The sequence below is a fragment of the Anopheles arabiensis genome, chromosome 3 (assembly GCF_016920715.1).
Source record: "Anopheles arabiensis isolate DONGOLA chromosome 3, AaraD3, whole genome shotgun sequence".
NCBI classification, from domain to species: domain Eukaryota; kingdom Metazoa; phylum Arthropoda; class Insecta; order Diptera; family Culicidae; genus Anopheles; species Anopheles arabiensis.
In genome coordinates, this window is record NC_053518.1 from 12,391,393 (window position 1) to 12,407,110 (window position 15,718).

The 15,718-nt window shown below is 42.2% G+C and overlaps 2 protein-coding genes across 7 annotated transcripts in view; both read left to right on the forward strand.

Moving 5' to 3' along the window:
* The window catches only part of LOC120900264 (protein mothers against dpp), a 52,159-nt gene extending 42,781 nt beyond the window's left edge, over positions 1-9,378 (forward strand). For 4 of the 5 annotated variants that reach the window (XM_040307034.1, XM_040307035.1, XM_040307033.1 and 1 more), the window contains 2 exons: positions 2,571-2,854; positions 2,948-9,378. In XM_040307034.1, coding sequence (XP_040162968.1) covers positions 2,585-2,854; positions 2,948-4,186 — 1,509 coding nt within the window. In that variant the 5' untranslated portion in view covers positions 2,571-2,584 and the 3' untranslated portion in view covers positions 4,187-9,378. Of the gene's footprint in view, positions 1-2,145; positions 2,359-2,570; positions 2,855-2,947 lie in introns of those variants that run through there. The other variant, XM_040307036.1, reaches the window with a different exon arrangement.
* Positions 9,379-13,873: 4,495 nt separating this feature from the next.
* The window catches only part of LOC120903489, a 154,688-nt gene continuing 152,843 nt past the window's right edge, over positions 13,874-15,718 (forward strand). Inside the window, exon 1 of one of the 2 annotated variants that reach the window (XM_040312953.1) lies at positions 13,874-13,943. The gene's annotated coding sequence lies outside the window, so the exon portion shown is untranslated. Of the gene's footprint in view, positions 14,087-15,718 lie in introns of both variants that reach the window. The other variant, XM_040312949.1, reaches the window with a different exon arrangement.

The window sequence follows — 15,718 nt, forward strand, 5'->3', positions numbered from 1 at the left end:
ACTGATATTTCCCGGCATACGCGATTTCATTGCACGCAATCTTTTAAATTTGACAGTTTTTCGAGCAAATTGTACTGATTTGACACATCAATGTTCAAATGCAAAATTCCCTTTTGATCCAATTTTAAAAACCATGTTCGGAGGTACAAAATTATAATGTTCAGTTGAACTCAGATCAATCGCGTGTATCCTACTGTATACCTGTATTTATTGTGATGAATAATATTTAGAGGAATTTCACGCGTTTTGAATACCACAGTTAATTGTAATTGTTAACTATACAAATTTATGATTCTAGGGGCCTTTCACGATACTAGCCAGCTTTTTTATATGAAGTTTGACAGTGTGCGGCTGAAATCATATCAACGCTACAATACAAAACCAATCACAAAACTAGCCTGCGATTTTCAGCCTAGATTATTTCAGCCTCAAAGCTAGAATTAGATTCGAGTACCTGCTCGAAAAAATGTCAATACAAGATAGTGTTTTTCATTCATCCCAAGGTGCATTATAGAGATCAGATGATGGAATCTAGAATCAAAGTGTATCTCGTCCCAAATAATTGAACAACCAATTTTTGTATAAAAAAGCTCCATTTGATAGACCGGATGAAATGAATTTGCATATAAACGGATCGTTTTTCATAGCACCACATTCGTAGCAGACTTTGGTCTCCTTATCTAAGATGTTGTATCGAAACAAAAATGGATGTTAAGTCGTTCAGACTTCATTTAGTTCACAGTTAGCAGTATTTCATGTGTTTGAAGAACTTGTTGTGAAGAGAATGAAGATTTAAGGAGTGTTTTGTGTATTAGTTAAGTTACCCGAAATTAAATTCTAGAAGAAGTTTTCACCCGTCCTATTAAAAAGTGACGTTCACATTTGGTTATAAAAACAGACTATGAGACCCCGAAATATACCTACACTTTGGAATTTTGTATGCAGGGATTGACATATCCCCAGATCTCCCACAATGTCGCCTAGCAAAAGCGATAAACATCAACCTTCGACATATATACACGTTGGGACAAGCCAACCTGTTTGTTATACCCACTTTGATAGCTGCTCGAAAACTGCTATACAATGCAAACAGCTGACTGGTTGAAATTTCAGCCTACCGTCTTAAAAGGGAAAAGCTCCCTATATTTTTATTGCAATTTTGAAAATTTACTTAATCATCAAATTGAATTCAGTGCATTAAAATCGATTTTAAAATGCCATGAATCTTAAAAAAAATCATACAAAAAGTAAACAAATGAGACACACAGACTTAAAATATCCATAAAATATAAGAAGAAATACTCGTGTAAGATCCTAAAAATGACTAATTAATCAACTCAGAAAACACATTTTCCCATTTTCATAAGTCATTGGATAAAAAAACGTTTCTGTTTAATTTTTCATTTACTTCCTTATCGAATTATGAGTTCGAACTACTCGAAAGATTGACGCACGATCGATCGCAAACGAACGTTTCGTTTTATTTGATTGCATTGTAGTTTATCAGCAACCATACTACTGCGCTCGCTTCCGTTTCGCCAATCGTGCCTGGACACCATCGCTTCCCTGCATTCCTCGTCGGGGGGGACAAAAAACGACGAATGCATTTCGCACGCCGCAGTCGAAGGCGCGATTTGTTTGTATTCAATTAGTTTCCTCCCCCATGCCCTGCTCATAATCTGCACAAACAAATAAACAACAATCTTGTTATTAGCCGCCGTTTACCCCGTTCACTATCACGATTGCAGCGGCAGTCAGGAGGATGCATTGACAGCAACTGGGCACGCATCGGGAGGAGGGCCCCCGGGAGGCAACCACAGCAGCATCATTTCACGCAGCGGATGTGTGTGCCGTTTGCGATTGACCATTGATCCCTTATTTTACACGACTGATGGAGCGGATTATCGATAATGTTGGCGCGCAGGGCGCCCATTATGTGCCCAAGTGAATGAATAGTAGCAGGCAGCCATGCGATTGCGATTACTGCATCCTCCACCGCCGTCGTCGTTGTTTCCTTTGCTTTATGCTAATCAGAAAATGGCACCGTAAGGGTACGGTGCGTCGAGTTGGGCGGGGGATCGGGTGAGATGTTCTTTCTCTCTTATCGCGCGAAGGAAGCGATTCCCGACGGCGCTGCCATTTAGCTTTGCGATGCGATCGGTAAAAGTGGTGCAGCTGCAACTTGCCTCGAGGAAAGAGGGGGGATCAGGAGCGAGCCGATTAATGTGTCATGTTTTGACAAGCATCGGACGTAACGAATGGGAAAGCAGAGGAGCGTGTGTTTCTGTCAATTAGTGTGGGCTGATTAAGAAAACACGGTTCGATGGCGTTGTGTAACGCGTTGGGACCTTTTGCCAGGTATGTTTCACGTGCCATCGTAACCGTAGTTTCGTGGACAAACAGACAAGTGACAGCGATGGAATTTTAGACTTTTTTGTTTGAGAATTAAACAGGAAAATACAATTTAATAATATAAATTAAAATAAATTAAAATCAGCAATTTTAAAAGAACCCCTAAATTCAAACATTTTCGTAACATGAAGCTTTCCCCATTTGCCTGCTCTTTCCAGATTACTATTTCACAATGGACACCGACGATGTGGAATCCTCGAGCAGTAGCACGATGTCGAGCCTGAACAGTCTGTTTTCCTTCACCAGCCCGGCGGTGAAGAAGCTGCTCGGCTGGAAGCAGGGCGACGAGGAGGAAAAATGGGCCGAAAAGGCGGTGGACAGTCTGGTGAAGAAGCTGAAGAAGCGAAAGGGCGCCATCGAGGAGCTGGAGCGTGCCCTCTCCTGCCCGGGACAGCCATCCAAGTGCGTCACCATACCGCGATCGCTCGATGGACGGCTGCAGGTTTGTTGGAAATCATCATCATCATCAGCTCTCGATTTGCATCGTTTCGATTCGTACTAACGCGCCACTGTTAACCCTGTATTTTGCCCGTAGGTATCGCACCGCAAGGGGCTGCCGCACGTCATCTATTGTCGCGTTTGGCGCTGGCCGGACCTGCAGAGCCACCACGAGCTGAAGCCGATCGAAACGTGCCAGTATCCGTTCAGCGCGAAGCAGAAGGAGGTGTGCATCAACCCGTACCACTACAAGCGCGTTGAGAGCCCGGTGCTGCCGCCGGTGCTGGTGCCCCGCCACTCGGAGTTTGCGCCGGGCCACTCGCTGCTGCCCTTCCACCAGATGAACGAGCCGAACATGCCGCACAACGTGAACTACTCGAACACGGGCTTCAACAACTCGCACATGGGCGGCGGAGGTGGTGGTGGTGGTGGAGGGGGTGGCGGGGGTGGAGGAGGCGGTGGAAATGGTGGCAATGGTGGTAATGGTGGGGGCGGAGCAGGCGGTGGACCGAACTCGCCCATTTCCTCGCACATGGGACCGAACAGCCCGATGTCGTCGGTGTCGAGCCCGGGGCCGATCAGCTCGAACCCGCAGAGCCCGTACGGGGCGCTGCCGGAGACGCCCCCGCCCGCCTACAGCCCGCCGGAGGAGGGCAACACGGTGAGCGGCGGCCAGGACGGCAACCAGATGGACACGAACCAGATGCACGGCGAGGTGGCACCGGTCAGCTACCAGGAGCCACCGTACTGGGCGAGCATAGCGTACTACGAGCTGAACTGTCGCGTCGGCGAGGTGTTTCACTGCACCAACACGTCGATCATCGTCGACGGGTTCACGAACCCGTCGAACAACTCGGACCGCTTCTGCCTCGGCCAGCTGAGCAACGTGAACCGGAACAGCACGATCGAGAACACCCGGCGCCACATCGGCAAGGGGGTGCACCTGTACTACGTCGGGGGCGAGGTGTACGCGGAGTGTCTGTCCGACTCGGCGATCTTCGTGCAGAGCCGGAACTGCAACCATCACCACGGGTTCCATCCGAGCACGGTGTGCAAAATACCGCCCGGCTGCTCGCTCAAGATCTTCAACAACCAGGAGTTCGCCCAGCTGCTGTCGCAGTCGGTCAACCACGGCTTCGAGGCGGTGTACGAGCTGACCAAGATGTGCACGATACGTATGAGCTTCGTGAAGGGGTGGGGCGCCGAGTACCACCGGCAGGACGTGACGTCGACGCCGTGCTGGATCGAGATCCATCTGCACGGGCCGCTGCAGTGGCTGGACAAGGTGCTGATGCAGATGGGTTCGCCGCACAACGCGATCAGCTCGGTGTCGTAAGGGGGTGATGGGTGGGTGTGTGTGTGTGGTACGCGCGTCTTCAGATTAGACATTTAGCAGTAAAGGCGGACAGTTTGGTGTAAAAGAATGTAGACTAATATTGCTGGGCCGAGCGGAAGGGATACGTGTTTGCTAGTATCAGCCTAGTGACTAAACATAGCATCATACTTATCGTTTAAGACTAAAGGTGAAGTAAACTGGACGATGCCATTACAGAACGGAAACGGGAAGATTTCAACCATCCTGAGCCAGAGCAATCTATTAATTACGAAACAAAAAGCGAAACCTCATGCACGAGAAAAGGGCGAAAAAATAGTACATTTGAAGATTTAGTCTTTATTTTAGTGCATTACGGGTTCGGCATCCAAACACGCAGCACAGAATGCTCCAGTTCGTACGTGCGCAAGAGTGTTTTCGATGCAAGAAACGGAACGAATGTAATGTACGCAAGCCAGCTAGCAGTTTAAGGGGGTTTTGTCGATAAGTGTCTTTATACGTTTTAATTGTTTTTTTTTTAATTCGCCCGACCTTTTAAGCAGATGACAGATTTAGCGGTGTAAGAATGCTGTTTAGTTTCTTCGTACCTTGGTAAGAATATCCGTGTGCGCCGGTATGGAAAGCGAGCATAAGAAGATAGTTGTATTCGTTTAAATTTTAGCACGATGGCGCAGCGTTGGACCGACAAAACCGATGATCCGGCATCGCTTTACAGTATGATTAGGGGTTTGTTTTTAAATACTGCTGCATAATGCGCCAATTGATGCACTTTTTTTTGTTATTGTGAAGAAAAGGCTGCAGTACCTGTGTGTGGGGCTACTATTTGTCCCGCGAAGAACGAATCAGCAACCAAACACGTGCAAAGGGTTTCAAAATAATGTAGGTTGTTTGGCCTAATTTTGGAGCAGTTAGTACAGCCACACATTGCTCTCCAGTTAACTGTGCCCCTGTGCGTTGACGGCAACCAGCAGCAGCACATGGCGGTTGTGCAAACAAAAAAAGGTCCTAGCAGAGCGAGTGCAATTTATATGTTCCCCCGAAAGAGTCAGGCCTAGTAGATCACAATCAAACGGGATGGATACGATTTTTGAACGTGATAAGATTATTCTGATGCCATCAAACAAACGTGCAACTATGAGAAGTATATAGAGTTAAGACAAAAGAAAAAGCAAGATGCAATTTATTGTTTACAGAGAGTGGCGGTGTTATGAAAACTGCTTCCACACGCGCGTGCACCCGTTTGGAGTTACGATTTTCGTGAACTGTAAGTGTGGTGCAACAAATTCTGCTCTAACAGTGTGTGTATGTGCGTTTTTATGTTACAATATATCTTTTTTTATGTTTGTAGCAAAGTTTCATTCAGTTGCTAGTAAAATTAACTTGTTTCATAGAGTTCGGTTTAATATAAAAGTTCTTATAAGATTTCTAAGAGAGCGATAGAGAGAGAAAGAGGTTCGCAGAGATGTATGCTTTTTTTATAATGACGTTATTCTTTATTATTGCTTGTGCTTCCCGCTGTGCTCGACAACCAGATTTAATCTTGCGTGCGAGTGCAACCAAAAACCTTACATGCCAACACTAAGCTTAGCGTGCACGCAGTTGATAGTGCACGAGGGACGATTCAACCCTTCAGATTCAATCTTTCTCCTACACTGTTTCAGTATTTCAGCACCCCGAAACGAAACATACACTCTCCGTACCTTGCTTTTTACTTGGTGGTTGAAGTGCTAAAAGAAAAGCTTTCACAAATATTGGCTCCCAAACGTTCTTCCCATCCTTTGCCTATGTGCCCACAACGCTAATGATGCGTAAAAAACGTTTCCTTTGTGCAATGCTTTCGTTAGTAGAAAGTAAGTAAGATAAAACTGAATTGATTGCCTTATATTACAAAACAAAAAAAAAAATAACAACAACAGTGTCGACGTTGTAGTGCCTCAAGCAGCTTGTAACAGACTAATAGATGTTTTGCAAATGTTATATTTTGACAAAGAAAGGAGATGTAATTCTCTCTGCCTTGAACACAATTGTGCCACCGCGAGTGCGAAAACAACGGAACGGAAACGGTTCGGCCTTGATTGGATGAAACGAAAAACGAAAAGGACGACAAACGCTTTTAGACAGTGGACAGGAACGTGTTTGGCCTTTTGCATAAATGCCTTTGTTTTTGTTTTTAACTAGACGTTTAAGTGAATGTGCAAGCCGATAAAGCATGCAATACAGAAATGCGCCTTATTTTTCACGATACACAATAACAACAGCCTTTTCAAAGACAGGATTCACGCAGGATGGAGATACTTTGACGCGTAAAGTTGGTCCGTACTTTGCTGTGGATGAATTTATTTTTTCATAAGCTCCAAAATGCTTAACAGATGAGGACGACGAGATTAGCAAAAAAAAAAAAGAAACACATTTAAAGAGTTCACCAAGGCCATATTACAGGCAACTGGGAAATACGACCGGACTAGCAAACTATTAAGTGTCGTGTTCGATTATGTATTTTTAGCAAATTGATTCTCCTCATCCGTGTGCCTGTGTGTGTGTGTGTGCGTGTGCCTGTGTGTGCGTGCTTCGTGCCTTGAATTACGTTTGCGACTCTGTGTGCGTGTGTGTGCGTGTGTATATGCGTGTTCGTGTTTGCGTCTGTATAGTGTGAATTATTTTGAAATACAGTTACTTTTTAGACGGTATACTTAAACTCTACCATAAAAGCGAAACAATCAACTGTGTACTACACAGATCTTAAACGATTTGGAGATAAAAACAAAAGAAGTGCGAAGTAGCAAAAGAACTAAGTGTACGAAACAAAAACAAAACAAAAAGTAGAACAAAATGGAAAATAACAGTTACATGTACATATTAGAGACCAGCGCAATGATTGAATAGCTTGAAATGCGTACAAAATGAAACTGGTCCCCCATACTTGTATTAAAAATGATAAATATGATAGACAAAACGTAAAGAAGAAGATTAAACAAAATCTACTCAAACAAAAAAAAAAAAAAAAACATGCAAGCAGCAACAAAAGCCACATGTTGAACCTATATCTTGCTCACTTAGATTAAAGTATGTCCCGGTATGGCTCGAAAGCAATTTAAAAAAGAAAAGGTGAAAAGGAGAGTTCAAAGAAGAAGAAAAAAACAAATGCAAACAAATCATGTTTTATCACCTAAGTGTAGCTACACATTTACCGAAGCAAGAACGTAAAAAAAGAAAACAAGAAACAATACATACAACTGCGAAAAACATGCAGCAAAACAGCAACAATTGCAAACAAAAGCAAGAAAGAGAAAAAAACAGATGCATATAACAAATCACGCATGCTATCTTAAACATACGGACAGAATAAAACTTCAACATTGCCGTTAGATTAAAGCAAAATGCTAACATTGATAAAACAAAAACACAAACAATCAAGCCTCGGTAGCAAATTGTGCAAAAGCGAAACATTATCAGATTATCATCAAACACTCCGCCGACAAGCGTAACTCGCGAAGCAAGAAGAAAAGGTAAAGTACGAATGAGCCATTCGCAGCAGGAAAGACCGTTTAGTGATAAAAGTTCTGCTTATAGTGCACAACCATTTTCAACGATTGATTCAGAAACTATGATAATGTGTGTGTTTTGGTGTTTGTAAAAGATGTAAGAACAAACCTGAAACAAAAAAAAAAAACAAAAAAACAAAATAAAAAAGCAAGTGAACAAAGCGGAGTAAAATAAAGAGGTGAAAGGTTGAAAAGAAAACCGGCTGAACAGATAGATGAATTGATATAATAGATACAACAGACAGAAACATAACACATCAGCAAAACAAAAAGCTCTTAACGCAAAAAAACATGAGATGAAAGATGGGACAAAGAATCGTATAAAATGCTCAATCAGCTATTTTTCATCGCAGCGCGCCGGTGTGTTTTTGTTTGCTCTTGAAACACTGGGGACATCCTTACACATTTCTTCACCTGACACGTCGTCCATCATCACACATCATTTCATCGCTGCTGGTTGACTAGAATCGTTCGATCGTTAGCGTCGGTAAAGCTATTCTTAAGGTACGCGACATTTGCGAGACACTAACTATAGTGTATGTATAGCTGTAGCGCGCATATTTAGAGCATAAATGAAAGCGATTGTAATGATAGAGAGAGGGAGAGAGCGAAGAGCTCCCGGCGCTCGTGTTGTCTGTAGAACTATGCATTAAAAAGAACGACACCTTGCATGAACCCGTCGTCCCACGGGAGAGGCTCTTGTACAAGAAGGCGCCAGATTTCCCAGCCCAATCGAAGCTTCCTTCATTTTCACCCTCCCATCCATCCTTACACCGACATCTCCTACACACGCCCATAGTTCGTAACCACTGTGCCATGTGTGTGTTTACACGGGCCACCTCCAAAACACGTACATCTCAATGATCTCAAGTGAAATAAATGAAATACTTAGTTTCGACTGTCCTCTGATTTAAAAAAAAAACAACTAAAATAGTAAGCGATTACTTTTTCGAAGGCGCAACGGAAGCGCATATCTGAAGCGCCTAAAATGGATACGAACAACCATGAGAAATTGGCCTAAATGCCGTTTGCCCGCGTAAAGTAAATCAAAACTAATAAAAAAAATGTACACCATCATGCCATAAAATAAGAGCACTCGAAGCGAAGGAGTGCCAGTAAAGGTGTTGCGAGCGTTCTGTGCGGCTTTGTTTCGTAAGCTTTAGTTTAGTAACACTGGGCGTCGTCAGTCATCTCGAGGATGAGATCGTTTTAATCAGTTTAACGTACTTTTTCCTACAAAACAAGAAGTAACAATGATGTACAGAAATGGAAACAGTGCAAAACGAAACAAAACGTAAAAAAAGAGAATCCAATAAAGCAACATAATGTGAAAATGATGGTGCACAATATGTTGTGTATAAACTACACAGCGACACGGAAACAAACAGAAATAGTTAAAAGCCTCTCCCTACCCCCCCAATTGTCAGCGAATAAATATTTTTCGTCGTGGTATTTAGGTTCTTGTGGCTCTTTCTTCCCACTTAAGTTGAAAAAGTGTGAAAATATCATTGTAGTGTGTAATCGAGCGAGCGTATATTACGGCGAAGGAAACAGAAGCAGGTGGAACAGAAAAGGAAATAATTCATATGTGCGCGCTCGTATGTTAAGAACGGTATGAATAAAATCAATAAAATAAAAGAAACAGAAAACTAACCATAAAGTGTCCTTTGCAGCATGAAAACGATGACATTCTATTGTACTCATACTTCAGCTTGCTGGTGTTTGTGTGCTCTACACAAGGCCTAGCAAGTAGTGATGGGAAAAATGAAGTTTTTGTCGGAATCGATTCCGGCTAGCTCCGCAGTTTTCTGGAATCGATTCCGGCTAGTAGGTCCGGAATCAGTTTCCGGAATCGATTTCGGAATCGGCTCCGGAATCGGCTCCGGAATCGGCTCCAAAGATGATTCCGGAATCGGCTCCGGAATAGAAATCGGTTCCGGAATCGACTCCGGAATCGGCTCCGGAATCGGAATCGGTTCCGGAATCGACTCCGGAATCGGTTCCGGAATCGGAATCGGTTTAGGAATCAACTCCGAAATCGGTTCCGGAATCGAACTCGGCTATCGAATCGGAAATGGCTCATAAATTAGAATCGGCTACCAAACGGAGTCAGTTTTGGCATCGCCATATAAAAGGCGTTTGGGTCCAATCATACTACGTATTGATAACCGCAAAAATCCAAATTTACTTGTAAAAGATCCATTCGCATGGAGATTCCCAGACTGATTTCGCTCCGGAGTCAACACCGGAATCGGCTCCGGAGCCAACTCCAGAATCGGCTCCGAAATCGGCTCCGGAAACGGTTCCGGAATCGGCTCCGGAATCGGCTCCGGAATTGGCTCCGGAATCGGCTCCGGAATCGGCTCCGGAATCGACTCCGGAATCGGCTCCGGAATCGGAATCGATTCCAGCATCGGAATCGGCTCCGGAATTGTTTCCCAACACGGAATCGGAATCGGGTAGGTCCGATTCCGAGCTCCCACCACTACTAGCAAGTGCAGCGAGATCGGCATCGCAGTTAAGGAAGAGTAGTTTAGAAAAACCATGCAGAATCTTTAACTCCATTTAAGATTCTTGATTCACGAATGAAAAGAAATCGAAACGAATCGAGAAGCATGGAAAGGAATCAAATAAAAGAATCGAACACAATGCAAATGATCAGAGAACGCGTTGAAAAGGTGAATGATTGAGTTGAATAGGTAAAAAAAGGTAAAAATCGAATTAATTGAAAAAATTACAAATCAAAAAAGGCCCCGCTATCAGCGAATCGTTGCCAATTAAATAAAAACATAAACGTGATTTGCTGCTTGTGTAGCTGAAGAAGGAATAGAGGTAATTTGAGAACTGAAAAGGATCGAAATGCAGCGCAAATATAAAAATTAGTATTTTAAAGATTCAAAATAAAATTGAGCGTGATGCCGAGTCAATCAATTGTATGCAATAAACATTTCTTTGCGAAAGATGCATCTTGTTGATTCGATGTTCGAGATAAGATTCATAAATAGCTGCTATTTTATGTTTACCATATTTTTTAATGTTGATTCGTGATTTGTTGATACTTAATCCATCTTAATGTTCGATTGTGATAAACGAATCTCTAATTTGTATTCTCGCAAATGATTTCTTTATTTGTAAATCATTTCTCGGTTCTTTCGATTCGATTCCCAAATCTATAGGTGATTCATGAAAAGATGCAGCTTTTTGATTCGATATTCGAGATAAGATTCTTAAATAGCTGTTTAATGTTGATTTGTGTTTTTTATTCTTAATCCATCTTAATTTTCGATTGTGCTAAACGAATCTCTTACTATCGCAAATATTTTCTTTGTTTGTGAATCATTTCTCGATTCTTCTCAAATTTATTGGTGATTCTTGATTCAATTTGCTTATTTCGATACACCATTTGTGATCTTTTCGATCGTTTTTATCTCTTTTTTCTCTCTGCTAGATCCCTGATAGTAAATGATGTGTACATGTTGTTTGTCTGAAGTGATCACATTTCCGGTTCTTGTTTTCATTAATATCATTGAATATTTTAATTATTCTGATAAAGAAAAACATTGAAAACATAAAAAAATGGCGGGATTGACAATAAGAACTCGGCAAAATAAATTGAGCTCAGAATATTTTAGCAGAATAAACTAAAATGTATTTCATAAAATTGTCTTATCGATTTTATTTATCAGTTCTTGTTAATTATATTTTATCTTTCTTCGTATGTTTCCATTTTTCATTAAAAAAGTATGATAAAATTTGGTTTTTTTTCTTTTCCAAAGAAAACTATGCGTTTAAAAACAAAAGTATCATATTTTGTATGTTTATTTTATTATTTTAGTGTTTCAATATTTTCCTTCCAGCCGGTGGTATCGTTCCATTATTCATGGGTAACGCTACGTTAACTTTAATTCATATGGCCAAGTGATGTAAAAAAAAGAACAAAATATCATAACTGCTCATTTTTACATTTCACCATCACAACTCTCCACTCTACAGTGCGATGAATGACCAGCGTGACAGAGTGTAAACCGCGAATGGAAACCACACAACATGCGCTGTTCGGTGTTCGGTGAAGGAGGAAGCGTCAGCATGCATTTATGCATCGGGATGCGGTTTAACATCCCATCCGAGCAATGTTGTGAATTAAATGTACCAGCGCAGCGCAGTACTGGACTGTATGTTACCTCGTGGCTTTTTTTTTTGGGGGGAGGTCGAAAACGCGGGGATTGGGACGTAAACAAAAATCACCCGTCGGAACGAAGGTGAAAAAAAAATGGAGCAAATTTTGTATGCGCCTGGTGGAACAAACTACCAGCGCATAAACACACACACACACACACACATGGGTGCTGGGCGCTGTACTCCCAGTCGCCAGCATATTTTATGCTTCTGCCTCAACCCGAGTGAGAGTCCAGTGAACCGTGATCGAAAAAATGGGATGGAAATCGGTAACGGTACGTGGTGCTCTGGCTGGCTGGCGTGTCGGGTTGAAGGTTGTAGACACGCAACGTGCCGTGCCCGTGTTTTGGTGTGGTAGTGGTGGGCTTGGGGCCTGTTGGCATGTTTTGTTTCAGACGTTTGCCGAAGGTGCAAAACCGATGCAATAGGCTTTTCAAAGCTCGTTCAATGTGGGCTTCTGCGCAATTCTTATTGGCCGGAGCATTTTTATTTTGCGATGTATGTGTAAGGGAATGGGATGCGCTGGGCAACCGATGAACTGTTTGGTCTTTTATGTTGTGAAAGAAGAAAAAAAGAAAAACAACGAGAGATTGGATGCAATCGAAACAGAGAGGATGTCCATCGAAGAGATAGAGAGAGAGAGAGAGAGCGAGCAATATTTGGCATCGTAAATCGATTATGCTCCTCCGGCGGATGAAACATACACATACATTGCTGGAGCATAGCATGCACACGAAGCTTGCACAGGTATGTATCGCTGTTTTATGTTTACTTTTTTACTGCTTTGATTTTACTACCTTTTTTTTATTGATGTTTATTTGTTATTTACATCAAAACTTTATTTCTTGTTTTTCTTCATTTTAATCATCTGGTTACTTATGTTAAGTTTTTTTCTGAATTGGTCTATTTTTTTCTAAATTAGGAATCTATTTTTGGTTTCTAAATGTCATTGTTTTAAACTATAATTGTTTTTTTAAACTAAGTATTTTAAAATATTTTTTATTGACTATCTTCGTGCTTGAAGTGTGTTTATTTGTATTTCCTTTCTGTCTATCGTTATGTTATAACTATTTTTTTGTCATTTTACGTTCATTGTTTCGTTCTCATCCGTATCAACTCATACTTATCTTGTTCTAATCTTGATTTATTATTTATATTTCATTTTGCTTATTTCATTTTCCGTTTTATATTAATTTTTATTTAATGTCCACTTAATTATCATGTTTTCTTCTTATGTATTAGATAGTAGGCGACCTTTCACGGATTTCTTATTTTCTGTCAAGAATTGAGATGTACTTTAATTTTTTTTTATTTAACCTTTAATATCCTTTAATATTTAATATTTAATTTTAATAATACCTTAACCATTGTTTATTATTTGTAAACACTCAATTTTTCTCTTAAAACTTTTATCGCTGCTTTTATTATTTTTAAAAACATATTCCCCAATAACGTCAACTGACAACACTGCTCGAACCGGTGGCTCGCCAGCACCGGCATGCGGATATGTTGCGTTTGGCGCTCAAATTATGCTCTCTCTCTACCTGCCGGTGCAGGGAAAATGGCAAGAAAATTCCACATCCCTCAGCGAAAAGAGACACCAGAGAGCGCTGGCAACGCGTTCGCCCTGCAACATTAGAGAGCACAGCGAGCGGCACGACGCAAGCACAAAACTCTCCGCTTTACTCAACACAATTTTCCCCTACCGTAAAATTTTCACTATTTTCCCTTTCGCATTACACATTTTCAACGGAGATTTTACTCTTGCTATGCTCGCTCTGCAAACGCGCTCATGTAGCTGCCCGTACGGGCAATTGTTTTGTTTTGGCTCGTGTTTTCTCTCACCAAGAGAGAGAGAGAGAGAGAGGGAGAGGAAGCCTAACAGTGGAAACAAAAAAAGCAAACGGAATCGTTGCGGTACGTTTCGAAGCCGACCGAAAGCGGAGCCACGGACCAAACAGTTACTCGCTGGCTTCGGTTTCGTTCAGAGGGCCTCCAACCTTAGAGCGAACCTACGTTTGAAAGACATCCGGTACCGCGTGGTGGGTTCTTCCTCCACCTCCTCCTCCTTATTTGGCACGCGGGGTGGAGGAGCTTAGAACAGAGTGTACACATACACAAACAAAGCAACGCACGTGTGTGTAGTACAGTCGATACACGGACGGACACAAACATTTTCGGAAAGGTAAATTCGGAAATTGGGGAAAAAAAGGATTACAATTTTTTGTGAGCATCTGTGTGTGCGTGTGAGTTTGGTGTTGTTAGGTAAAGGGCAAAAAAAAAGTCCTACTGGGGGGCTGTACTGTGTGTGTGGGTTGAAAGGAAGTTAAGCCCGCAGGGAGTGAGTGAGTGGGCGTGCAAGTGTTTGTTTGTGTGCTGTTGTTAGGGATGTGGAAAAGCGGGAAAACACCCACCTTCCCAGTGTGGGGATGGAGGAGAGTAAGCAACACAGAAAGTGCTGAGCTGTGAGTGCGTATACAATCGATTGTGCATTAACTATTCTGTTTATTTATAATTGGAGAAATGATGTTGAAAAGTGTGGTTTCGAAAAGGAAAGAAAAAAGGAAAAACAAACAAAAGGAGACCCCTATAGAGTAGCATTGTGCAAAGAGCATAAGAGTAGCGTAACATGGCATATTAAGAACAAGTGAAAGTGAATAACAACATTGGCAAACAACAGATGTAAAAAAACTGTCAGAATCTTATTTGTGACGTTTTCAAAACTGATACAAGTGCATCTTTACAAACATGAAAACGAACACGGACTATAGTGTAGTGTGCACGTGTAGATGTGTGTGGATGTGTTGACGCTTAAAATTGGATTTAAAAGCCTCATTGGATTAGCCAGCGGGCAAAATTCAACCGCACCATTGAATTGACAGAAAGGAAACCTCGAAGGTAGGCTGCAGGGAAAGCGCCATAACCTTCGTGTGCGTGTTGGCAAGGCAATGTGACGCACTTGAGTGCGTCGATGTTCATGCTAGCAACGCAGTTTACAAAAGTACGAAATTTGAACGTTGCAGTAGGTTAAGTTAAACGGCGAGAGAAGATGATGATCCACACATAAATGTATATCTGTTTGGAAGTATTTTGATGCGTTGGAATTGCTTGAAATTTAGAATCAATTGAGCAAAGGTCCCATTTTTCAAACGCTACTCTCCAACCGTCCCCAAAACCATGTCTGGCGGCACGCTGCTGGACAGCAGCAGCACACAAAATCAATAATTGCGGCGTCAGTTGGACAAGTCAAAATTATTATTGCGTCACAGCGGACCCAAAAATACCACCCGAAACGGATCGAATGTCACTCGGTGCCTTCGATACTGGCCGCCTGAAGACGAACCCTCAACGATTTGGGAACACTTTCTACCAGCAATCATCGACCGAAGGGATATAATTGCTAGCCTACGACTACGGTACTATTTCCGAGTTCAATTTATCGATTCCCGATGCCATCAAACTGAACCGGGGGCAACAGAAAGCTACCCAAACCGGCAGGATCCAATAGCTAGTACCGCGGGAGGAGAGACACTGGCCGTCAGTTTCGCTTCTGTCACTTCCAGTCACTTCGCAAGTCGCAACAATGAGGCCAATAATTGAAATTAAATTTTTAATTTTCTCATCACTGCTCTGCTTTGGTGCGACTGCGATTGGTTTGTTAGCTTGCATTCTAGGTTGCTCTTACCTCAAACCACCAGCACCTGTCACTGAGACCTCTGGAGAGCGCTTTTTTGTTGTTTAGTGAAGGAGACAATTAGGTTGCCGTAGTTGCCCTGCCGGAAGCTCTACAACATGAGTTTGCATTATTTTTTGTTGC